A 26,198-nucleotide genomic window follows, 5' to 3' on the forward strand; every position below is an offset into this window, starting at 1 on the left:
CCTCCCACAGTCCAAAGATGTGCAGGTTAGGGTGGATTGGCCGTGCTAAATTGCCCTTAGTGTCCAAAGATGTGCAGGTTAGATGGATTGGCCATGCTAAATTGTCCCTTAGTGTCCAAAGATGTGCAGGTTAGGTGGATTGGCCGTGCTAAATTGCCCCTTAGTGTCCAAAGATGTGCAGGTTAGGTGGATTGGCTGTGATAAATTGTCCCTTAGTGTCCAAAGATGTGCAGGTTAGGTGGATTGGCCGTGCTAAATTGTCCCTCAGTATTCAAAGATGTGCAGGTTAGGTGGATTGGCCGTGCTAAATTGCCCTTCAGTGTCCAAAGATGTGCAGGTTAGGTGGATTGGCCGTGCTAAATTGCCCCTTAGTGTCCAAAGATGTGCAGGTTAGGTGGATTGGCCGTGCTAAATTGCCCATTAGTGTCCAAAGATGTGCAGGTTGGGTGGATTGTCCGTCCTAAATTGTCCCTTAGTGTCCAAAGATGTGCAGGTTAGGTAGATTGGCCGTGCTAAATTGCCCCTTAGTGTCCAAAAGGTTAGGTGGGGGTTACTGGATTACAGGGATAGGGTGGAGCCGAGGGCTGAAGTGGGGTGCTCTTGGGGCAGCACGGTGGCGCAGTGGGTTAGCCCTGCTGCCTCCGCGGCGCCGAGGACCCGGGTTCGATCCCGGCTCCGGGTCACAGTCCATGTGGAGTTTGCACATTCTCCCCCGTGCCTGCGTGGGTTTCGCCCCCCCCCCCGCCACCCAAAGATGTGCCGGGTTAGGTGGATTGAACGCGCTAAATTGCCCCTTAATTGGAAAAAATCAATTGGGCACTCTAAATTCAAAAAAAAAGTAGGGCGCTCTTTCTGAGGGCCGGTACAGACTCGATGGGCCGAATGCCCTCCTTCTGCTCTGTGAATTCTATGATTGGGGGGGATGGGGGTGGGTGGAGCAGAATGATTGGCACAACGGAGGTTAATTTCTGTCACACTTGACCGAATGCGCATGTCACCACGATGGGTATTGGCAGCCGACGGTCCCCTTGACAATTCATTCGCAATTTTAGTGATCTGAAGTTGCCTCCTGGCTCCAGTGGCGAAGAGGGAGGCTCTGCCGCGTGGGGGGGGGGGGGTGGGGGGGGTGGGGGGGGGGGGGGGGGGGGGGGGGGGGTTTATAAGCCAGCCAGCGGTCTGTCCCGCTCTCTACTCCACTTCCGGGAGCGTTCCCGACGGGATGGAGGTGCCAGCCGGCAAGTTGAAGCTGATGGAGAGGTTTTTCAGCCCCATTCACCGGCAGAGAGCGGAGGGAGGCGGGACGGCGGGCAAGGCCGAGCCGAGGGGGCCCGGCCGCACGGACGCGGGCGGCTACACCGTCTCCCGCTCGTCCCTCTCCTCCACCTCCCTCTCTTCGGAGGCCAGCCTCGAGGGAGGCGCCTCGACCGCCCACGGGCAACCGGGCGCGAGGGAACACTCCCGGTCGTGCCTGGATGTGCGGGCCCCGGGGGAGAGTGACGCCGGCGCCGGCGGTCCACGTCGTTCACGCTCCGGCAGCCGAAGAGGGGACGGGCCGGCCCGGGGGGCGGCCCACCCTGCCCCGCGCAGGCCCGCCAATCTGGACCCAAACGGGGAGGCCCCTGTACGTGCCGCTCGCCAAGCTGGGGCCCAGAGGGACAGGCTGGGCCCTGACCACCTGAGGAGGGTGAGGTCGATGGAGTCGGTCGACTTGGGACTTCCCCGGGGCCCCAGCCCGTCGGCCGGCCCCCCGGCGAAGGTGAGTTCCGCCCCCCGGGCCCCGTGCGACGACAAGGAGCGCATGGACGGCCAGCGGGCCGGCCTGGAGCTGGCTATGGCCTACCAGAGGCGGGCGCGGCAGAGAGTAACCTTTTCTCGGTTCCTGGACGAGATCACCATGCAGGTACTGAGCCCGGCCTCACTCAGGACCCTAAGCTTAAAGCCGCAGGAGGGGGTTGTTAGGGGGAGGGGGATGCGAGCAAGAATTATCCGGTCAAAGGCGGCCCGACCCAGGACAGGAAGGCCCGGCACGAGGATATACCAGCACGGCGCTGGAGGCAAATTCGAAGCCTCAGCCCATCGCCCGGCCGGCAGCTGGGAATCTGTGGCGGCCCGGACTCCGCTGCCAACCCGCAGCCTGGCTCCAAACACCAACCGAATGACGAAGGCCCGAGACAGCTGGAGAGCGGACGGAGACCCGCGCCGGGCCCAGCGGCGACGGGGCAGGGGCCCCCGGCAGTCCCCCGCCATTCCAAAACGGGGTCGCCGTCGCCGGCGGGCGGGCGGCAGCGCCGCGAGCAGACCCCGCCGCTGACCGCGCGGAGCTCGCCGGAGACCGGGCGCCCCCAAGAAGGAGGCGCCGGCCAGCTCGCGGACTCGTCCTCCAGCCTCGAGCTGGGCCAGCCTCGCCGCCCGCACCCGGGAACGCCCGGGGTGACCGAGGACGCCGACACCAGCTCCAGCCCCGAGGAGCCCTGGGCCGCTGAGGGGCCACCACTTGCAGCAGGCCATGCTCAGGTAAGAAGGAAAAGCCGCACTAATGGGTTCGAATCCCACCCCCTCCCCCACCGGTTGAATTTAAATCCAGTGAATAAAATCGGCGACCATGACAACGGTCGTAAAAAAAAACATCTGGTTCACTAACGTCCCCTTGAGGGAAGGAAGACAACCCTCACGTTCCCGCCTAACCCCACCCCTGATAACCTTTCACCCCCTCCCCCTCGTCAATCGAGAATCTATCCACCTCGACCTTAAAAAACATTCGCAGTCTCCGCTTCCCCCGCCTCTCGAGGAAGAGAGTCCCAGAGACTCGCCGCCCTCTGGGGGAAAACATTTCACCCCCCGTCTCCGTTTTAAACGGGCCGCCCCCTTATTTTTAAACAGTGACCCCCCCCCCTCGTTCTCGATTCTCCCACAAGAGGAAACATCCTCTCCACATCCCACCCTGTCAAAACCCCCCCCCTCAGGATCTGAAAGGTTTCGATTAATTTGCCTCACACTCGTCCAATGATAATCTTTATTATTGCCACAAGTAGGCCGACATTAAGACTGGCAATGAAGTTACTGTGAAAATCCCCTCGTCGCCACATTCCGGCGCCTGTTCGGGTACACGGAGGGAGAATTCAGAATGTCCAATTCACCCGACAGGCACGTCTTTCGGGACTTGTGGGGGGAAACCGGAGCGCCGGAGGAAACCCACGCAGACACGGGGGGGGGGGAGAACGTGCAGACTCCGCACAGACAGTGACCCAAGCCGGGAATCGAACCCGGGACCCTGGCGCTGTGAAGCACCAGTGCTGACCACTGTGCTACCGTAATAATAATTATAATCGCTTATTATTAGTCACAAGTCGGCTTCAATGAAGTTACTGTGAAAAGCCCCCTAGTCGCCACATTCCGGCGCCTGTTCGGGGAGGCCGGTACGGGGAATTGAACCCGCGCTGCTGGCCTTGTTCTGCATCGCAAGCCAGCTGTTTAGCCCGCTGTGCTAAACCAGCCCCCAGCCACCCTCAGCTCCGTATATGGACGTGTGTCAGTAGATCTGAGCTTGTTCTTCCCATAGCTGAAGCCGGTTTGCCCACTTGCGAAGATTAGCAAATAGTCCGTTCAGTTCATTGCTCCCCCTCCCCTCCCAAATGCCGTTGCTCAGGAGCGACCGCCTAGTGCAGCAAAGATGTGGAGATGCCGGCGCTGGGCTGGGGCGGGCACAGGAAGAGGTCTAAAAACACCAGGTTAAAGTTCAACAGGTTTCGGAGCGCTGCCCCTTCAGCGGGTGAAGTGGGGGCAGGTTCACAATCACGGCATATATATATATGTAGGCAGAGGCACAAGATAATAGTGCGGCAAAGGCAGAGGACGCTGAAAAAGTTAGAACATAGAACATTACAGCGCAGTACAGGCCCTTCGGCCCTCGATGTTGCGCCGACCCGTGAAACCATCTGAAGCCTATCTGACCTACACTATTCCATTTTCATCCATATGTCTATCCAGTGACCACTTAAATGCCGTACCAGCCTCCCCGGACAGGCGCCGGAATGTGGCGACTAGGGGCTTTTCACAATAACAATAACGGGCAGCAGGGTAGCATGGTGGTTAGCATAAATGCTTCACAGCTCCAGGGTCCCAGGTTCGATTCCCGGCTGGGTCACTGTCTGTGTGGAGTCTGCACTTCCTCCCCCTGTGTGCGTGGGTTTCCTCCGGGTGCTCCGGTTTCCTCCCACAGTCCAAAGATGTGCGGGTTAGGTGGATTGGCCATGCTAAATTGCCCGTAGTGTCCTAATAAAAGTAAGGTTAAGGGGGGGGGGGTTGTTGGGTTACGGGTATAGGGTGGATACGTGGGTTGAGTAGGGTGATCATGGCTCGGCACAACATTGATGGCCGAAGGGCCTGTTCTGTGCTGTACTGTTCTATGTTCTATGTTCTATGTAACTTCATTGAAGCCTACTCGTGACAATAAGTGATTTTCATTTCATTTTCAATGCCCTTAAATTTGGGGAGTCTACTACTGTTGCAGGCAGGGCGTTCCGCACCCCTACTACTCTCTGAGTAAAGAAACTGCCTCTGACATCTGTCCTACATCTACCACCCCTCAATTTAAAGCTATGTCCCCTCGTGTTGGTCATCACCATCCGAGGAAAGAGACTCTCACTGTCCACCCTATCTAACCCTCTGACTATCTTATATGTCTCTATTAAGTCACCTCTCAGCCTTCTCCTCTCTAACGGAAACAACCTCAAGTCCCTGAGCCTTTCCTCGTAAGACCTTCCCTCCATACCAGGCAACATCCTAGTAATCTCCTCTGAACCCTTTCCAAAGCTTCCACATCCTTCCTATAATGTGGTGACCAGAACTGCACGCAGTACTCCAGGAGCGGCCGCACCAGAGTTATGTACAGCTGCAGCATGACCTTGTGGCTCCGAAACTCAATCCCCCTGCTTATAAAGGCTAGCACACCATATGCCTTCTTAACAGCCCTATTAACCTGGGTGGCAACTTTCAGGGATTTATGTACCTGGATGCCGAGATCTCTGTTCATCTACACTACCAAGAATCTTGCCATTAGCCCAGTACTCTGCATTCCTGTTACTCCTTCCAAAGTGAACCACCTCACACTTTTCCGCATTAAACTCCATCTGCCACCTCTCAGCCCAGCTCTGCAGCTTAACTATGTCCCTCTGTATCCTATAACATCCTTCAGCACTATCCACAACTCCACCGACCTTCGTGTCATCTGCAAATTTACTGACCCATCCTTCTACACCCTCTTCCAGGTCATTTATAAAAATGACAAACAGCAGTGGCCCCAAAACAGATCCTTGCGGTACACCACTAGTTCAGTGGGCCTGGCAGCGTCTGCAGGGAGAGAGAAACAGAGTTCACGTGTCGAGCCCACGCGGCTCCTCTTCAGAGCTGAGGAGAGATGGAAATGTCAGGGCAGCAGGGTAGCACAGTGGTTAGCACTGTGGCTTCACAGCGCCAGGGTCCCAGGTTCGATTCCCCGCTGGGTCACTGTCTGTGCGGAGTCTGCCATGTCTGTGTGGGTTTGCTCCAGTTCCCTCCCACAGTCCAAAGACGTGCAGGTTAGCCGTGATAAATTGCCCTTGGTGACCAAACAGGTTCAGAGGGGTTATTGGGTTACGGGGATAGGGTGGAAGTGAGGGCTTAAGTGGGTCGGTGCAGACTCGATGGGCTGAATGGCCCTCTTTCTGCGCTGTATGTTGTATGATATAGTTGGAGAGGGGAAGGGTTGGTGTGGAAGGATAGAAGATCAGGGATAGGTCGGAGCAAAGGAGAGATTGACAAAGATGTCAAGGACACAAGACAAAGGAGGTGTTAATGGCAGCATTAAGGACTAAAGTAGGTGCTGATGGTGGCATAAAGGTCAGAATGCATCAATAGGAGATCTTTGTTCTTGACTAATTTTACTGATCCTTCATTATCGTTCTGGGCATCGTGCCAGCGGAGGTTTTAATCAGATGAATAAATTTATCATGATCAGAATTCTAAGGCTGGCAAGATTAATGATCATTTTCTTTGTCTCTCTTCAGGAGTTTCTGATGGATTCTCAACGTCTGCAGTAAGTTGTGCCTTTTTTCCCCCCGGAGCCCCTATTAACTTCTCCGACCACTGATATAAAAATCCTCAGCACCATGTGACATAGGTGCAGAACTGGGCCATTCGACCCATTGAGTCTGCTCCGCCATTCAATCATGGCTGATATTTTTCTCATCCCCATTCTCCTGCCTTCTCCCCATAACCCCTGATGCCCTTATTGATCAAGAACCTATCTATCTCTGTCTTAAAGACACTCAGTGATTTGGCCTCCACAGCCTTCTGCGGCAAAGAGTTCCACAGATTCACCACCCTCTGGCTGAAGAAATTCCTCCTCCTCTCTGTTTTAAAGGATCGTCCCTTCAGTCTGAGATGGTGTCCTCTGCTTCTAGTTTCTCCTACAAGTGGAAACATCCTCTCCACGTCCACTCTATCCAGGCCTCGCAGTATCCTGTAAGTTTCAATAAGATCCCCCCTCATCCTTCTAAACTCCAACGACTACAGACCCAGAGTCCTCAACCGTTCCTCATACGACAAGCTCTTCATTCCAGGGATCATTCTTGTGAACCTCCTCTGGACCCTTTCCAAGGCCCCAGTGCATCCTTCCTTAGATACAGGGCCCAAAACTGCTCACAATAGTCTGACCAGAGCCTTATACAGCCTCAGAAGTACATCCCTGCTCTTGTATTCTGGCCCTCTTGACATGAATGCGAACATTTTCATTTTTTCATTGCATTTGCCTTCCTAACTGCCGACTGAACCTGCACGTTAACCTTAAGAGAATTGTGAACAAGGACTCCCAAGTCATAGAGTCATAGAATTTACAGTGCAGAAGGAGGCCATTCGGCCCATCGAGTCTGCACCGGCTCTTGGAAAGAGCACCCTACCCAAGGTCAACAACTCCACCCTATCCCAATAACCCAGTAACCCCACCCAACACTAAGGGCAATTTTGGACACTAATGGCAATTTAGCATGGCCAATCCACCCTAACCTGCTCATCTTTGGACTGTGGGAGGAAACCGGAGCACCCGGAGAAAACCCACGCACACACGGGGAGGATGTGCAGACTCCGCACAGACAGTGACCCAAGCCGGAATCGAACCTGGGACCCTGGAGCTGTGAAGCCATTGTGCTATCCACAATGCTACCGTGCTGCCCTATTGTGCTTCTGAATTCCTAAGCATTTTCCCATTTGGACAATAGTCTATGCCTCCATTTCTCCTTCCAAAGTGCGTAACCTTACACTTTTCCACATTGTATTCCATCTGCCACTTCATTGCCCACTCTCCTAACCCGTCCCCCAGCTTCCAGGAACCTGGATTGGGCCTTTACTGCCCTTGGCCCTTTTGGTTCATCTCAACTCTATTGTACCTGCATTTCCAACCCTGATCCCAATCCTTTCTTCCAAAGGAAAAGTATATCAATAGGCCTTTCCTGTTCTCAAAGAACAAAGAAAAGTACGTCACAGGAACAGGCCCTTCGGCCCTCCAAGCCTGTGCCGACCATGCTGCCCGTCTAAACTAAAATCTTCCACACTTCCTGGGTCCGTATCCCTCTATTCCCATCCTATTCATATATTAATAAGAACATAAGAACATAAGAACTAGGAGCAGGGATAGGCCATCTGGCCCCTCGAGCCTGCTCCGCCATTCAATGAGATCATGGCTGATCTTTTGTGGACTCAGCTCCACTTTCCGGCCCGAACACCATAACCCTTAATCCCTTTATTCTTCAAAAAACTATCTATCTTTACCTTAAAAACATGTAATGAAGGAGCCTCAACTGCTTCACTGGGCAAGGAATTCCATAGATTCACAACCCTTTGGGTGAAGAAGTTCCTCCTAAACTCAGTCCTAAATCTACTTCCCCTTATTTTGAGGCTATGTCCCCTAGTTCTGCTGTCACCCGCCAGTGGAAACAACCTGCCCGCATCTATCCTATCTATTCCCTTCATAATTTTAAATGTTTCTATAAGATCCCCCCTCATCCTTCTAAATTCCAACGAGTACAGTCCCAGTCTACTCAACCTCTCCTCATAATCCAACCCCTTCAGCTCTGGGATTAACCTAGTGAATCTCCTCTGCACACCCTCCAGCGCCAGTACGTCCTTTCTCAAGTAAGGAGACCAAAACTGAACACAATACTCCAGGTGTGGCCGCACTAACACCTTATACAATTGCAACATAACCTCCCTAGTCTTAAACTCCATCCCTCTAGCAATGAAGGACAAAACTCCATTTGCCTTCTTAATCACCTGTTGCACTTGTAAACCAACCTTCTGTGACTCATGCACTAGCACACCCAAGTCTCTCTGAACAGCGGCATGCTTTAATATTTTATCGTTTAAATAATAATCCCGTTTGCTGTTATTCCTACCAAAATGGATAACCTCACATTTGTCAACATTGTATTCCATCTGCCAGACCCGAGCCCATTCACTTAACCTATCCAAATCCCTCTGCAGACTTCCAGTATCCTCTGCACTTTTCGCTTTACCACTCATCTTAGTGTCATCTGCAAACTTGGACACATTGCCCTTGGTCCCCAACTCCAAATCATCAATGTAAATTGTGAACAATTGTGGGCCCAACACTGATCCCTGAGGGACACCACTAGCTACTGATTGCCAACCAGAGAAACACCCATTTATCCCAACTCTTTGCTTTCTATTAATTAACCAATCCTCTATCCATGCTACTACTTTACCCTTAATGCCATGCATCTTTATCTTATGCAGCAACCTATTGTGTGGCACCTTGTCAAAGGCTTTCTGGAAATCCAGATATACCACATCCATCGGCTCCCCGTTATCTACTGCACTGGTAATGTCCTCAAAAAATTCCACTAAATTAGATAGGCATGACCTGCCTTTTACGAACCCATGCTGCGTCTGCCCAATGGGACAATTTCTATCCAGATGCCTCGCAATTTCTTCCTTGATGATAGATTCCAGCATCTTCCCTATTACCGAAGTTAAACTCACTGGCCTATAATTTCCTGCTTTCTGCCTACCTCCTTTTTTAAACAGTGGCATCACGTTTGCTAATTTCCAATCCACCGGGACCACCCCAGAGTCTAGTGAATTTCGGTAAATTATCACTAGTGCATCTGCAATTTCCCTAGCCATCTCTTTTAGCACTCTGGGATGCATTCCATCAGGGCCAGGAGACTTGTCTACCTTTAGCCCCATTAGCTTGCCCATCACTCCCTCCTTAGTGATAACAATCCTCTCAAGGTCCTCACCTGTCATAGCCTCATTTCTATCAGTCGCTGGCATGTTATTTGTGTCTTCCACTGTGAAGACCGACCCAAAAAACCTGTTCAGTTCCTCAGCCATTTCCTCATTTCCCATTATTAAAACTCCCTTCTCATCCTCTAAAGGACCAATATTTACCTTAGCCACTTTTTTTTGTCTTATATATTTGTAAAAACTTTTACTGTCTGTTTTTATATTCTGAGCAAGTTTACTCTCATACTCTATCTTACTCTTCTTTATAGCTTTTTTAGTAGCTTTCTGTTGCCCCCTAAAGATTTCCCAGTCCTCTAATCTCCCAGCAATCTTTGCCACTTTATATGCTTTTTCCTTCAATTTGATACTCTCCCTTATTTCCTTAGATATCCACGGTCGATTTTCCCTCTTTCTTCCGTCCTTCCTTTTTGTTGGTATAAACCTTTGCTGAGCACTGTGAAAAATCGCTTGGAAGGTTCTCCACTGTTCCTCAACTGTTCCACCATAAAGTCTTAGCTCCCAGTCTACCTTAGCTAGTTCTTCTCTCATCCCCTTGTAATCTCCTTTGTTTAAACACAAAACACTAGTATTTGATTTTACTTTCTCACCCTCCATCTGTATTTTAAATTCCACCATATTGTGATCGCTCCTTCCGAGAGGATCCCTAACTATGAGATCATGAATCAATCCTGTCTCATTACACAGGACAAGATCTAGGACCGCTTGTTTGTCAAGATGCCCCTTGTTTGTCAAGATGCCCCTTAAACGTCACTATCGTCCCTGCTTCCACCACCTCCTCCGGCAGCGAGTTCCAGGCACCCACTACCCTCTGTGTAAAAAACTTGCCTCGTACATCTCCTCTAAACCTTGCCCCTCGCACCTTAAACCTATGCCCCCTAGTAATTGACCCCTCTACCCTGGGGAAAAGCCTCTGACTATCCATTCTGTCTATGCCCCTCATAATTCTGTCGACCTCTATCAGGTCGCCCCTCAAACTCCGTCGTTCCAGTGAGAACAAACCGAGTTTATTCAACCTCTCCTCATAGCTAATGCCCTCCATACCAGGCAACATCCTGGTAAATCCCTTCTGCACCCTCTCTAAAGCCTCCACATCCTTCTGGTAGTGTGGCGACCAGAATTGAACACTATACTCCAAGTGTGGCCTAACTAAGGTTCCGTACGGCTGCAACATGACTTGCCAATTCTTATACTCTGGTGGACTCACGTTCCCCCTTTTAGGGGAAGGGGGAAATCTGCCGTCCTTACCCCGGTCTGGCCTACATGTGACTCCGGAATGGCCGCAGGGTTTGACGCCCAACAGAGGCATTCTGGGAACCCTGGCGTCAATCTGGCTCGCATTTCAAACAGAGGTCCTGCCACGGATTTTTGCACGCGCTAGGCTCAATCCGCACGAGCGATGGGGAGGGGGGGGGGACCGTTCACCTCAGCTGTCGTGTAACCCCCCCCCCCGCCCTTGTCCAGGTTTCTACAGGAGGAGAACGAAGACCTGCAGCGGCGCCTGGCGAGGGCCACTTACAGGATGGAGAGGGTGGACTCGGACTTCAAGGCCAGCCACGAGCACCTGGAGACCCAGCTGAGGAAGGCCCAGGCGGAGCTGGAGGAGCTGAAGGCGAAGTTTCACAGGTACACCAGCTGTCAACGCTTCCCCCCCCCCCAAATTTTTCCAAATGAAGGGGCAATTTAGCGTGGCCAATCCACATACCCTGCACATCTTTGGGTTGTGGGGGTGAAACCCACGCAGATCGCGGGGAGAATGTGCAAACTCAGGGCCGGGATTCGAACCCGGGTCCTCGGCGCCGTAGGCAGCAATGCTAACCACTGCGCCGCCCGTCGTGCCAGGGAACTTGATGTGTTGGCTTGTGTCGGCTTGAGGGATGAACAGACACTTCCGACACAGATGAAGGTTCAACTCAATTTTATTAACTAACTTCTGACTAACTAACGCACGAGGACTGTGGGTCTAAATGATGCTAACTTAAACTAGAGACCTAAGCCTTGTCCGAACCAGTTGATTCTCTCAGCACGTGGTGTGAGTCTGTGCTGGGCTGGATGAGTTCTTGTTACGCTGAGAGGCAGCACCCAGAATGAGCGGGAACCGTGGTGCCCTCTGACCTTATAGTGCGTGTATTCTAACTGGGGATTGGCTGCGGTGTTTGTACATGTTGATTGGTCCCTGTGTGTGTCCATCAGTGTGTGTGTCTGCACCATGATATACTGGTGTATATTATGACAGAACTCAGAGGGTACGGAGAGGCAGAACAGGCCAGGCAACCTGCGATAACTTTAGACGACAAAGCAGGTAGTCGAATGCATTTGCTTAAAAGCAGCAACATCTTTAGATCAACTAAGAATGAAGTTTAACAATCGCAGTGAGTCAGCAGAACACGCTAGAGGGTAATCACTACGAAAACAGGATCAGTAGTAAAACAGGCCTCGCTCACAGGCTACAGGGCCAAAAGCCTGCCCGCAGGCCCGGCCACGCTCAGATCCCTCAACCTACGCCGGCAAAACAATTATGTCGGAGAAAGGCCAATCCACCCTAACCTGCACATCTTTTGGACTGTGGGAGGAAACCGGAGCACCCGGAGGAAACCCACGCAGACACGGGGAGGATGTGCAGACTCCGCACAGACAGTGACCCAAGCCGGAATCGAACCTGGGACCCTGGAGATGTGAAGCGATTGTGCTAACCACATTGCTACCGTGCTGATGATCTCCCCTCGTACATTTAACCCCTTGGAGCCGGGTATTTTGGTATTTCTACACCTGCGACACGGTGGCACAGTGGACAGCACCGCTGCCTCACGGCGCCAGGGACCCCGGTTTCGATTCCAGCTTCGGGGTGAGTTGGCTGTGCGGAGTCTGCACGTTCCCCCCCCCCGCGTGTCTGCGTGGTTTTCCTCCGGGTGCTCCGGTTTCCTCCCACAGTCCAAAGATGTGCAGGTTAGGTTGCTCTTTTTAATAATGATGCTCTTTAGAGTCGCCAGGTATCAAACGATACCACCACAAGGCTTTACCGGATATCGATCAAAGGACCAAACAACCAGTCAGTCAGTTCAAGTTCAAAGATGGTTTATTGACACACAAGGGTGACTTCGACAGGCAACGCAAAACACTACAAGTTAAACTACACCTAACAACTACAATAACCTGTACTTAACTTCAGGGCGAACGGCTCTAAGCAGATGGACAAGGCCTTTGTCCGGGTCTTGCGTGGCTGGGTGGAGGAAGTGGCTCTGTTTCTGCTGGGCGTCTGGTGGCGATCGTTGGTCTTGAACTTGTCTGTCCGGTCGTTATGCTACACTTGGTTTTAGGCGTAAGCCGTATCCGAGAAAGACCGAGCACATGGCTGTGTCTCTTCTTATCCCTCTGGGATTTCACGCACTTTGGGGCGGTCCTTAACTTGGGCCCAATAATTGGACAGGCTTCGATCACTGCCTTCGATTTTGGCCAATAAAGGGGCGGGTGCCTTGATGGCTGGGCCTGTCCTTAGCGGTCATTGACCTTGGCGGTTTGGGCTCCCTGAGTAAAGGGAGTGGTACCAATTAGTCTGTATCTGTATCGGGTACCTGAGTACAGTTCTTTTGTTCTGAGGAGATGGGCCATTAGAATGCAAACAAGCGGGGGTTTCGATCGCGTCTAGCTATCTAGGTTGCAAATACACCCACAATCTCTGAGTGTGTCTGAGTGCTGGCCATAATTCCCATGGTCCTTTGCAGGTGGCCATCTGAGATGGCTACAGTTAGGTGGATTGGCCGTGATAAATTGCCCCTTAGTGCCCAAAGATGTGCAGGTTAGGTGGATTGGCCGTGCTAAATTGCCCCTTAGTGCCCAAATATGTGCAGGTTAGGTGGATTGGCCGTGCTAAATTGCCCCTTAGTGCCCAAATATGTGCAGGTTGGGTGGATTGGCCGTGCTAAATTGCCCCTTAGTGCCCAAATATGTGCAGGTTAGGTGGATTGGCCGTGCTAAATTGCCCCTTAGTGCCCAAATATGTGCAGGTTGGGTGGATTGGCCGTGCTAAATTGCCCCTTAGTGCCCAAATATGTGCAGGTTAGGTGGATTGGCCGTGCTAAATTGCCCCTTAGTGCCCAAATATGTGCAGGTTAGGTGAGGTTACTGGGATGGGATGGGGGAGTGGGCCTAGGTAGGGTGTTCTTTCGGAGTGTCGGTGCAGACTGAAAGGGCCGAATGGCCTCCTTCTGCCCTGTCGGGATTCTATGGATTATATTGTACTTACTCCAGACCAAGTTGTAACTCAGTTTTGATGTTAAGAAAGAGGCTCGAAGGGGCGGCATGTGGCGCAGTGGTTAGCACTGGGACTGCGGCGCTGAGGACCCGGGTTCGAATCCTGGCTCTGGGTCACTGTCCGTGTGGAGTTTGCACATTCTCCCCGTGTCTGCGTGGGTTTCGCCCCAACAACCCAAAGATGTGCAGGATAGGTGGATTGGCCACGCTAAACTGCCCCTTAATTGGGAAAATAAAAAATTGGGTACACTAAATCTCTTTTTAAAAAAAGAAAGAGGTTCGATCGGGCAAACATAGAGAAGAATTATGGCAGAGTTTAGGGGAGAATGTGGATCTCGCTCCCACAGGGAGTGGGGGAGAATGTGGGAGTCGCTCCCACAGGGAGTGGGGAGAATGTGGGACTCGCTCCCACAGGGAGTGGGGGAGAATGTGGGACTGGCTCCCACAGGGAGTGGGGGAGAATGTGGGACTCGCTCCCACAGGGAGTGGGGGAGAATGTGGGACTCGCTCCCACAGTGAGTGGGGAGAATGTGGGACTCGCTCCCACGGAGAGTGGGGGAGAATGTGGGACTCGCTCCCACGGGGAGTGGGGGAGAATGTGGGACTCGCTCCCACAGGGAGTGGGGGGAGAACGTGGGACTCCCTCCCACAGGGAGTGGGGGAGAATGTGGGACTCGCTCCCACAGGAAGTGGGGGAGAATGTGGGACTCGCTCTCATAGGGAGTGGGGAGAATGTGGGACTCGCTACCACAGGGAGTGGGGGAGAATGTGGAACTCGCTCCCTCCGAGGTTCATTCCGCCCTTCCCGAGGTGCAGGGCCTAGGGCTGCTCACGGTGACTCCGGGTGAGGCCTAACCTGGGGCCTACGTCCAGCTGAAGCATCCGCACTTAACGTTGTTATTTTATTCCCCCCCCAGGCTACAGGAGAATTACTCCAGGGCAGAACAGGTTAACACGCTCATGGAGGAGAATCTGTATGCGATTGTAAGTTGCTCGTGTTCGCGCCGGCTTGTCAGTGCGCGGCAGGAAGGGCCCAGGAACAGGGGGTAGGCCATTGGGCCCGATTTTCCAAGCCTGTGTCCGCCTTTCAGTGCAGGGCTAGTGAACACATTGCAGAGATTGATTGATTTATTGTCACATGTACCGAAGGACAGTGAAAAGTATTTTTCTGCGGCCGAGGGAACGTACACAGTACGGACATAGTAGACAAAAAGAATAATCAACAGAGAACATCGACCAAACAGTGATTGGTTACTCTATCAATCCCCAAACTAATCCCACTGCCCCGCTCTCTCCCCATAGCCCTGTATCAATCCCCAAACTAATCCCACTGCCCCGCTCTCTCCCCATAGCCCTGTATCAATCCCAAACTAATCCCACTGACCCACTCTCTCCCCATAGCCCTGTATCAATCCCAAACTAATCCCACTGCCCCATGCTCTCCCCATAGCCCTGTATCAATCTCCAAACTAATCCCACTGCCCCATGCTCTCCCCATAGCCCTGTATCAATCCCCAAACTAATCCCACTGCCCCACTCTCTCCCCATAGTCCTGTATCAATCCCCAAACTAATCCCACTGCCCCGCTCTCTCCCCATAGCCCTGTATCAACCCCAAACTAATCACACTGCCCCACTCTCTCCCCATAGCCCTGTATCAAACCCCAAACTAATCCCCCTGCCCCGCTCTCTCCCCATAGTCCTGTATCAACCCCCAAACTAATCCCACTGCCCCACTCTCTCCCCATAGCCCTGTATCAATCCGCAAACTAATCCCACTGCCCCGCTCTCTCCCCATAGCCCTGTATCAATCCCCAAATTAATACCACTGCCCAACTCTCTCCCCATAGCCCTGTGTCAATTCCCAAACTAATCCCACTGCCCCACTCTCTCCCCATAGCCCTATATCAATCCCAAACTAATCCCATTGCCCCACTCTCTCCCCGTAGCCCTGTATCAATCCCAAACTAATCCCACTGCCCCGCTCTCTCCCCATAGCCCTGTATCAATCCCAAACTAATCCCACTGCCCCGCTCTCTCCCCATAGCCCTGTATCAATCCCCAAATTAATCCCACTGCCCAACTCTCTCCCCATAGCCCTGTGTCAATTCCCAAACTAATCCCACTGCCCCACTCTCTCCCCATAGCCCTGTATCAATCCCAAACTAATCCCACTGCCCCACTCTCTCCCCGTAGCCCTGTATCAATCCCAAACTAATCCCACTGCCCCGCTCACTCCCCATAGCCCTGTATCAATCCCCAAACTAATCCCACTGCCCCACTCTCTCCCCATAGCCCTGTATCAATCACTAAACTAATACCACTGCCCCGCTCTCTCCCCATAGCCCTGTATCAATCCCCAAACTAATCCCACTGACCCGCTCTCTCCCCATAGCCCTGTATCAATCCCAAACTAATCCCACTGCCCCGCTCTCTCCCCATAGCCCTGTATCAAACCCCAAACTAGTCCCACTGCCCTGCTCTCGCACCATAGCCCTGTATCAATCCCCAAACTAATCCCACTGCCCGCTCTCTCCCCATAGCCCTGTATCAATCCCCAAACTAATCCTACTGCCCCATTCTCCCCATAGCCCTGTATCAATCCCAAACTAATCTCACTGCCCCACTCTCTCCCCATAGCCCTGTATCAATCCCAAACTAATCCCACTGCCCCACTCTCTCCCCATAGCCCTGTAACAATCCCAAACTAATCCCACTGCCCCACTCTCTCCCCATAGCCCTGTATCAATCCCCAAACTAATCCCACTGCCCCACTCCCTCCCCATAGCCCTGTATCAATCCCCAACTAATCCCACTGCCCCACTCTCTCCCCATAGCCCTGTATCAATCCCAAACTAATCCCACTGCCCCGCTACCTCCCCATAGCCCTGTATCAATCCCAAACTAATCCGTCTGCCCCACTCCCTCCCCATAGCCCTGTATCAATCCCCAACTAATCCCACTGCCCCACTCTCTCCCCATAGCCCTGTATCAATCCCAAACTAATCCCACTGCCCCGCTACCTCCCCATAGCCCTGTATCAATCCCAAACTAATCCGTCTGCCCCACTCTCTCCCCATAGCCCTGTATCAATCCCAAACTAATCCCACTGCCCCACTCTCTCCCCATAGCCCTGTATCAATCCCCAAACTATTCCCACTGCCCCACTCTCTCCCCATAGCCTTGTGTCAATCCCAAACTAATCCCACTGCCCCGCTCTCTCCCCAGAGCCCTGTATCAATCCCCAAACTAATCCCACTGCCCCACTCTCTCCCCATAGCCCTGTAACAATCCCAAACTAATCCCACTGCCCCACTCTCTCCCCATAGCCCTGTATCAATCCCCAAACTAATCCCACTGCCCCGCTCTCTCCCCATAGCCCTGTATCAATCCCAAACTAATCCCACTGCCCCACTCTCTCCCCATAGCCCTGTATCAATCCCAAACTAATCCCACTGCCCCACTCCCTCCCCATAGCCCTGTATCAATCCCCAACTAATCCCACTGCCCCACTCTCTCCCCATAGCCCGGTATCAATCCCAAACTAATCCCACTGCCCCGCTACCTCCCCATAGCCCTGTATCAATCCCAAACTAATCCGTCTGCCCCACTCTCTCCCCATAGCCCTGTATCAATCCCAAACTAATCCCACTGCCCCGCTCTCTCCCCATAGCCCTGTATCAATCCCCAAACTAATCCCACTGCCCCACTCTCTCCCCATAGCCCTGTATCAATCCCAAACTAATCCCCACTGCCCCGCTCTCTCCCCATAGCCCTGTATCAATCCCAAACTAATCCCCCTGCCCCGTTCTCTCCCCATAGCCCTGCATCAATCCCCAAACTAATCCCCCTGCCCCGCTCTCTCCCCATAGCCCTGTATCAATCCCCAACTAATCCCACTGCCCCACTCTCTCCCCATAGCCCTGTATCAATCCCCAAACTAATCCCACTGCCCCACTCTCTCCCCATAGCCCTGTATTAATCCCAAACTAATCCCACTGCCCCGCTCTCTCCCCATAGCCCTGTATCAATCCCAAACTAATCCCCCTGCCCCGTTCTCTCCCCATAGCCCTGCATCAATCCCCAAACTAATCCCCCTGCCCCGCTCTCTCCCCATATGCATGCGCAGTGCGAGTCTTCTTCCGCCATGTTTAGTCTTTCAGCGCAGGTCTGCGCAGCTGCAAATTGGCGGCCATTTTAGGTCACGTTAGGTCACCCTTTTAAAAGTACAATGGGTGAAGCCAGCTGATGTGATTCGTCCCATACGTAGCCACAACTTTCTGATACTGTGCGTTTTGTTTTTACATAGCTACCTCGTCCCTCCCTTCTGTCGAAGGTGGTCTCCGAACGCGGACAAGACCAACTGAACATCGCTGTCAATCAGTCACCTTTCCTCAATGTCCCTGTCTTCACTCCGCCTGCCCCCTTCATGGACGAAGGGCCTGGAATGGATGTCGAAGACCCCAATCGCTCCGCATGCTCGACAGCGAGGGCAGTGGCGACGCCACCCGCAGCCGATCAGCTCCTGCGCGGCCTGGCGGCTGCCCCGGAGGGTAGCGGCTCGCACCGTCTTGGAGGGCAACGCTTCCTGCCCAGCCGTGAGGGGCCAAGCGGGCCGTTGAGGACGAGGCCTGTCGTAGGCCCTCACAGACAGACAGCTTTTACTCCCTGGAGACCGTGCCTCGACCCCACCCCTCCGCTCAGTCGTCTGGGAGGGGACAAGCCCCAGGCAGTTGGAGGGAAACCAGAGGAGGGGTGCCCGCCCCCAGCTGCCGGGTTTGCAGTCTTTCCCAGTGACCCGTTTGGTCCCATTAACCCGATGGAACATCCAGCCCTTGGCACGATCAGTGAAGAACTGATCCCGAAAGAAATGTCCTGGAAAGACGTCAATGCAAGGCCGTGCCTCTCGCTGGGGGAGGTCAGCAGTTCTGCAGGCTCGGGGGACGAGGTGGCGGACGGCTGGAGCAAGGTTTCTGCGGGCAAGATCGCGGCTGATGCGGAACGAGGCCAAGGGCTCAACTACCAACCGGGCCTAAGTGACACCGCAAAGGTATCCCAGCGCCGTGGGCATTCATCGCCACGCGACTCAGAGGGAAAGGGCGAGGCTGGCAACCACTCGCCCTCCCTTGGCCTACCTGGGGCCAACTGCGACCCTTCACCCCCAACCGGCCTGGCAGGGGGCAGGGACTGGGGCGAGGAGGTCGTCCGCCGACTCTTCGAGGCCGGTGGACGGGGCCGCGACGGCGACGCGACGGGGAGGCCGCAGGAGGGTGGAAGGGCCTTCGGAGGCGAAGGGCACGCGCGGGAGGGAGCGGAGGAGCCGGCAAGGCATCAGTCGTCTTCTAAGCACCCTCCGGCCACAGCTCCGAGGAAGCACAGGCACCAGGCCTCCCGCGGGCCCGTTGCCAGGGAGTAGGCCTTGCGGAAGGCTTCGTGTGTGGACAATGTGCGGACCCCATCCTGTCAATACCGGTGACCTGACCCGCCCTGATTGGCCAACGTGGCAGAGAGACGCTTTGATGATGGGCTGCCTTCTGATTGGCTGCTTTAGTGTGCCTCCAGCACAGGCCATCCAATCAGTCTTCTGTTCTGTTTGTGACTCCTCGGATACTGAAGCAGCCCAGGCCCGTAAGCCCCAAGACCCGGATGACATTTAGGAGAATAACAGGCAAGTAATGTTTGCGCCGTCTCCAACAAGGGTGAATTCAACCGTCTCGCCCCTTGACATTCAACGGCATTCCCATCGCTGAATCCCTTCCTCTATCAACATCCTGGAGGTCACCATTGATCAGAAACTGAACTGGACCCAGCCACATTAATACTGTGGCTACCAGAGCAGGTCAGAGGCTGGGAATCCTGCGGAGAGTAACTCACCCCCTGACCCCCCCAAACCCTGTCCACCATCTACAAGGCACAAGTCAGGAGTGTGAGGGACTCTCCACTCGCCTGGATGAGCGCGGCTCCCAACAACACTCGAGAAGCTCGACACCATCCAGGACAAATCAGCCCCGCTCGATCGACACGCTAACCACAAACATTCGCTCCCTCCACCCCCCCGACGCACAGCGGCAGCCGTGTGCACCGTCTACAAGACGCCCCGCAGCCACTCGCTCCTTCGACAGCACCTTCCAAACCCGCCACCTCTACCGTCTAGAAGGACGAGGGCAGCAGCAGACGCACGGGGAACACCACCGCCTGCAAGTTCCCCCCCCCCCCCCCCTCCGAGCCGCTCGCCCATCCCGACTGGGAAATATATCGGCCGTTCCTTCACTGTGGCTGGGGTCAGAATCCTGGGAACTCCCTCCCTAACAGCACGGTGGGTGTACCTACACCACACGGGGGCTGCGGCGGGTTCAAGATGGCAGCTCACCCACCACCTTCTCCAGGGGCAATTAGGGATGGGGAATGAATGCTGGGCCTGTAGCCAGCGACGGCCTCATCCCGGGAAGGAATGAAAAAAAGACGGAGACAGACTTGGGGAAGCGAGTGGTTTCCTAAACACCTCAGCCAGAGAACAGAATGCTGAAACCAGAAGTGACCGAGATCACTGACCATCTGTTGGGCCTTTGGGATCAATCAACCTTCTCAGCTGTCACGGGCCGTCGCTCGTTCCCGTCTGTTTAGTCGATGAGTCATATCTAAAACGGTCTCTTCATGAAATAAGCCTTCAAATCGCTCACGAACCCCCGACCGAGCCTTTTGTGTATCCGTGGCACCAGAGCCCGAGGTTCTACCACCCCATCGCCGGGGGCACCGACCTCCCAACATGGCCGCCGGCCGACCGGCCAATCAGCTTTCTCCTGGCATTGGCCGCACGTCAAGGGTGAACCTTGGGAAGAACGTTTCTGAAACGTAGGGACTTGCGGGAATTCCCATAATTGCCGCCGTTCCCATTATTAATCCCCCCCCCCTCCCCCCTCCCCCCTCCCCCCTCCCCCCCCCCCCTTGCTTCCCTAAATCCCACGGACCTGTGAAAGGCGGAGTCCCATTTGTTTACCGTAGAATCCTCACAGTGCAGAAGGGGGCCATTCGGCCCATCGAGTCGGCACTGGCCCTCTGAAAGAGCATCCTACCCAGACCCACACCCCTCCCCTATTTCCATAACCCCGCCTAACCTGTACATCGTTGGACACTAAGGGGCAATTTAGCACGGCCAATCCACCTAACCTGCGCATCTTTAGATTACAGAGAGAGACTCAGGCGTTTAACCCTTAAATTGCCAAATACTTTGAATCCAATATTCCTAAGGTTTTGCAGCCGACAAAATGGGAGTGTCAGCCACCCACCTTTCCCAAATAAAATCAGATCTGGGGCCTACGGCGATATTGGAAGATCCCAGCCCTGTGGTGTGGAGATGGCGGTCGCTGAGGGGAGGGGAGGGAGGGAGGTGGCCTGATTTGAGGGGTGGGGGAAGTCAATCGATTGTGGGGGCAACGGCAAGCATGGACCGTTCTTATACATAGATATATAGAAAATAGGAGCAGGAGGAGGCCTTTTGGCCCTTCGAGCCCGCTCCGCCATTCATCACCATCATGGCTGATCATCCAACTCAATAGCCTAATCCTGCTTTCTCCCATAACCTTTGATCCCATTCTCCCCAAGTGCCGTATCCAGCCGCCTCTTGAATATATTCAATGTTTTAGCATCAACTACTTCCTGTGGTAATGAATTCACCACTCTTTGTGTGAAGAAATGTCTCCTTATCTCTGTCCGAAATGGTTTACCCAGAATCCTCAGACTGTGACCCCTGGTTCTGGACACACCCATCATTGGTAACATCTTCCCTGCATCTACCCTGTCTAGTCCTGTTAGAATTTTATAAGTCTCTCCGAGATCCCCCCCCCCCCTCATTCTTCTGAACTCCAGCGAGATCAATCCCAACCCCGTCAATCTCTCCTCACGCGTCAGCCCCGCCATCCCTGGAATCAGCCTGGTAAACCTTCGCTGCGTTCCCTCGGGAGCAAGAACATCCTTCCTCAGAGAAGGAGACCAAAACCGCCCACAATACCGCAGGTTTTGCGTGTTAAGTCGCCCCCAGGGCCCAGGTCACCCGGTGGTGGAGCCTTGGAAAAGATCACCCCTCCCCCACTCTGCCCCAACGAACCGTCGGGTTGGCAGGGGCTACTCACAGTGCCGCCTGCCCAGGGTGGCTGCGGAGGTACGGTACTGAGGGCGAGCGACACTGTCAGGCGGTGCCGTCTTTCGTTGAGACGTCAACCCAGAGCTCGGGTCGATGTCACAGGTTCCCTCGGTCGCTATTGGCGGAAGAGTGGGGTCCGAGTGGCAGAGGGTGGGGGTAGTGTGGGTGGGGGGGTGGGGGGTTGAGGGGTGCTCCGGCCCCGGTGTTGCTGGGGCCAATATTTATCCTTCAACCAACAGAGCTAAAAAAAAAATAAACAGGGGCTGCACGGTAGCACAGTGGCTTCACAGCACCAGGGTCCCAGGTTCGATTCCCGGCTCGGGTCACAGTCTGTGCGGAGTCTGCGCGTTCCCCCCACGTCTGCGTGGGTTTCCCCCGGGTGCTCCGGTTTCCTCCCACAGTCCAAAGATGTGCAGGTTAGGTGGATTGGCCGTGCTAAATTGTCCCTTAATGCCCAAAGATGTGCAGGTTGGGTGGATTGGCCATGCTAAATTGTCCCTTAGTGTCCAAAGATGTGCAGGTTAGGTGGACTGGCCGTGCTAAATTGTCACTTAGTGTCCAAAGATGTGCAGGTTGGGTGGATTGGCCGTGCTAAATTGTCCCCTAGTGTCCAAAGATGTGCAGGTTAGGTGGACTGGCCGTGCTAAATTGTCCCTTAGTGTCCAAAGATGGGCAGGTTAGGTGGATTGGCCGTACTAAATTGTCCCTTAGTGTCCAAAGATGTGCAAGTTAGATGGATAGAAAGAGGGTTGTCGGGGCTGGAGGAGGTTACAGAGATAGGAAGGGTTGTAGGGGCTGGAGGATGTTACAGAGACAGGGAGGATTGTAGGGACTGAAGGAGGTTACAGAGATAAGGAGGGTTGTCGGGGCTGGATGAGGTTACAGAGATAGGGAGGGTTGTAGGAGCTGGAGGAAGTTACAGAGATAGGGAGGGTGGTAGGGGCTGGAGGAGGTGACAGAGATAAGGAGGGTTGTAGGGGCTGGAGGAGGTTACAGAGAAAGGGAGGGTTGTAGGAGCTGGAGGAAGTTACAGAGATAGGGAGGGTTGCAGGGGCTGGAGGATGTTACAGAGACAGGGAGGATTGTAGGGACTGAAGGAGGTTACAGAGATAAGGAGGGTTGTCGGGGCTGGAGGAGGTTACAGAGATAGGGAGGGTTGTAGGAGCTGGAGGAAGTTACAGAGATAGGGAGGGTGGTAGGGGCTGGAGGAGGTTACAGAGATAGGGAGGGTTGTCGGGGCTGGAAGAGGTGACAGAGATAGGGAGGGTTGTAGGGACAGAAGGAGGTTACAGAGATAAGGAGGGTTGTCGGGGCTGGAGAAAGTTACAGAGATAGGGAGGGTTGTCGGGACTGGAGGAGGATACAGAGATAGGGAGGGTTGTAGGGACTGGAGGAGGTTACAGAGTTAGGGAGGGTTGTCGGGACTGGAGGAGGTTACAGAGATAGGGAGGGTTGTAGGGGCTGGAGGAGGTTACAGAGATAGGGAGGGTTGTAGGGACTGGAGGAGGTTCCAGAGAGAGGGAGGATTGGAGGAAGCTGGAGGACGTTCCAGAGATAGGGAGGGTTGTGGGGGCTGGAGGAGGTTACAAAGATAGGGAGGGTCGTCGGTGCTGGGGAGGTTACAGAGATAGGGAGGGTTGTCGGGGCTGGAGGAGGTTACAGAGATAGGGAGGGTTGTAGGGGCTGGAGGAGGTTACAGAGATAGGGAGGGATGTCGGGGTTGGAGGAGGTTACAGAGATAGGGAGGGTTGTAGGGGCTGGAGGAGGTTACAGAGATAGGGAGGGTTGTCGGGACTGGAGGAGGATACAGACATATGGAGGGTTGTCGGGACTGGAGGAGGATACAGAGATAGGGAGGGTTGTAGGGACTGGAGGAGGTTACAGAGTTAGGGAGGGTTGTCGGGACTGGAGGAGGTTACAGAGATAGGGAGGGTTGTAGGGGCTGGAGGAGGTTACAGAGATAGGAAGGGTTGTAGGGGCGGGAGGTTACAGAGATAGGGAGGGTTGTAGGAGCTGGAGGAGGTTACAGAGAGAGGGAGGGTTGTAGGGGCTGGAGGAGGTTACAGAGATAGGGAGTGTTGTAGGGACTGGAGGAGGTTATAGAGATAGGAAGGGTTGTAGGGGCTGGAGGAGGTGATAGAGATAAGGAGGGTTGTCGGGGCTGGAAGAGGTTACAGAGATGAAATGAAATGAAAATCGCTTATTGTCACGAGTAGGCTTCAATGAAGTTACTGTGAAAAGCCCCTAGTCGCCACATTCCGGCGCCTGTCCGGGGAGGCTGGTACGGGAATCGAACCGTGCTGCTGGCCTGCCTTGGTCTGCTTTAAAAGCCAGCGATTTAGCTGAGTGAGCTGAGTGAGTGAGCTGAGTTAGCTGACTGGAGGAGGTTACAGAGGTTAGGGAGGGTTGTAGGGACTGGAGGAGGTTACAGAGATAGGGAGGGTTGTAGGGACTGGAGGAGGTTACAGAGTTAGGGAGGGTTGTCGGGACTGGAGGAGGGTACAGAGATAGGGAGGGTTGTAGGGACTGGAGGAGGTTACAGAGATAGGGCGGATTGTCGGGACTGGAGGAGGATACAGAGATAGGGATGGTTGTAGGGGGTTGGAGGAGGTTACAGAGATAGGGAGGGATGTAGGGGACTGGAGGAGGTTACAGAGATAGGGAGGGTTGTAAGGCCTGGAGGAGGTTACAGAGATAGGGAGGGTTGTAGGGACTGGAGGAGGTTACAGAGACAGGGAGGGTTGTCGGGACTGGAGGAGGATACAGAGATAGGGAGGGTTACAGGTGGCTGGAGGAGTTTACAGAGATAGGGAGGTGTTAGCGGAAGAAATTGCTATATGTGTCAGGATTGGTATAATAAAGATGTCTCAAACTATTGTAATAGCAGTTGAAGGGCAAACCAGCAGGCAAGGGGTTAAACATATACCAAAGGAAAACCAGCAAGCAAGGGGTTAAAGTCACCCACATTGGAAATGATTTAATCATCTCACGGAGCTTGTGAATATGAAAAGGGAAACACAGGAGGTCCCAGTAAATCTAAGGGATCCATCGTCCAACACATTCACACCTCTTCTAGAAGTTAAATATGTCAAGCACAAACCCATGGAATTGTAAGGAAACATTGTATTCTTTAATCGTTTTCCCATTACAGAGACCAGAAAATATGCATATTTATCACTTTGTATTTTTCCGAATGATTCACTGCCGTCAATACCTGCTTGTGACTTTGAAGAACTTTGAATCTATGTGCATGTAATTCTGACTATGATCAGAGCTGACTTTCGCAGGCTGCAGTGTGGTGCGGGGTCTGCCTGAACTGTGTGCACACAGTTTTCCCGAATTAAATTAAGTTTTACCAACGCCATGCGGTTGAGAACAGATTTTGAGGCTTTTCTTCCCCCCCCACAGAGGGTTGTCGGGGCTGGAGGAGGTTACAGAGATAGGGAGGGGGTTGTAGGGGCTGGAGGAGGTTACAGAGATAGGGAGGGGTGTAGGGGCTGGAGGAGGTTACAGAGATAGGGAGGGTTGACGGGGCTGGAGGAAGTTACAGAGGCAGAGAGGGTTGTAGCGGCTGGAGGAGGTTACAGAGATAGGGAGGGTTGTAGGGGGCTGGAGGAGGTTACAGAGATAGGGAGGGATGTAGGGGGCTGGAGGAGGTTACAGAGATAGGGAGGGGTGTAGGGACTGGAGGAGGTTACAGAGATGGGGAGGGTTGTAGGGGGCTGGAGGAGGTTACAGAGATAGGGAGGGTTGTATGGGGCTGGAGGAGGTTACAGAGATAGGGAGGTATGTAGGGGGCAGGAGGAGGTTACAGAGATAGGGAGGGTTGTAGGGGCTGGAGGAGGTTACAGAGATAGGGAGGGGTGTAGGGGCTGGAGGAGGTTACAGTGATAGGGAGGGTTGTAGGGGCTGGAGGAGGTTACAGAGATAGGGAGGGGTGTAGGGGCTGGAGGAGGTTACAGAGATAGAGAGGGTTGTAGGGGCTGGAGGAGGTTACAGAGATAGGGAGGGTTGGAGGGGCTGGAGGAGCTTACAGAGATAGGGAGGGGTTGGAGGGGCTGTAGGAGGTTACAGAGATAGGGAGGGGTGTAGGGGCTGGAGGAGGTTACAGAGATAGGGAGGGTTGTAAGGGCTGGAGGGGGTTACAGAGATAGGGAGGGGTGTCGGGGCGGGAGGAGGTTACAGAGATAGGGAGGGGTGTAGGGGCTGGAGGATGTTACAGAGATAGGGAGGGTTGTAGGGGCTGGAGGAGGTTACAGAGATAAGGAAGGACAAGAAGTACCCTCTCCTACGTGAGGGATCTGGATGGGCTGTGCTGCGGGAAGCTCAGGGTTTACCAGAGTTGGTGGTGTTTAAAGTTTGTTTTCCCTGCCCTTGGATGTATTATCTGTGAGTAAGGACACAATGTGATCGCACAAAGGGACACGTTCCCCTTAGAGTGTGGTATAAATAAATCTCCTGTAACCAAAAGTTCCACCAGCTTCTGCTGACTGTAGGTTGGGCCCAGCGGA

General features: G+C 53.8%; 2 protein-coding genes across 2 annotated transcripts in view; both read left to right on the forward strand.

The window, feature by feature from the left end:
* The first annotated feature begins 2,441 nt into the window (after positions 1-2,441).
* On the forward strand, positions 2,442-19,347 carry LOC119958987 (tight junction-associated protein 1-like). Its single transcript, XM_038787517.1, has 5 exons — positions 2,442-2,514; positions 6,045-6,073; positions 10,762-10,923; positions 14,466-14,532; positions 17,857-19,347. The coding sequence occupies exons 2-5, from the start codon at positions 6,054-6,056 to the stop codon at positions 18,961-18,963; spliced, it is 1,356 nt and encodes a 451-aa protein (XP_038643445.1). The 5' UTR covers positions 2,442-2,514; positions 6,045-6,053; the 3' UTR covers positions 18,964-19,347.
* Positions 19,348-24,690: 5,343 nt separating this feature from the next.
* Positions 24,691-26,198, forward strand: part of vps51 (VPS51 subunit of GARP complex) — a 16,859-nt gene continuing 15,351 nt past the window's right edge. The window contains exon 1 of the mRNA XM_038787329.1: positions 24,691-24,797. Coding sequence (XP_038643257.1) covers positions 24,691-24,797 — 107 coding nt within the window. The remainder of the gene's footprint in view (positions 24,798-26,198) is intronic.

The sequence above is a fragment of the Scyliorhinus canicula genome, chromosome 31, assembly GCF_902713615.1.
Source record: "Scyliorhinus canicula chromosome 31, sScyCan1.1, whole genome shotgun sequence".
Classification (NCBI taxonomy): domain Eukaryota; kingdom Metazoa; phylum Chordata; class Chondrichthyes; order Carcharhiniformes; family Scyliorhinidae; genus Scyliorhinus; species Scyliorhinus canicula.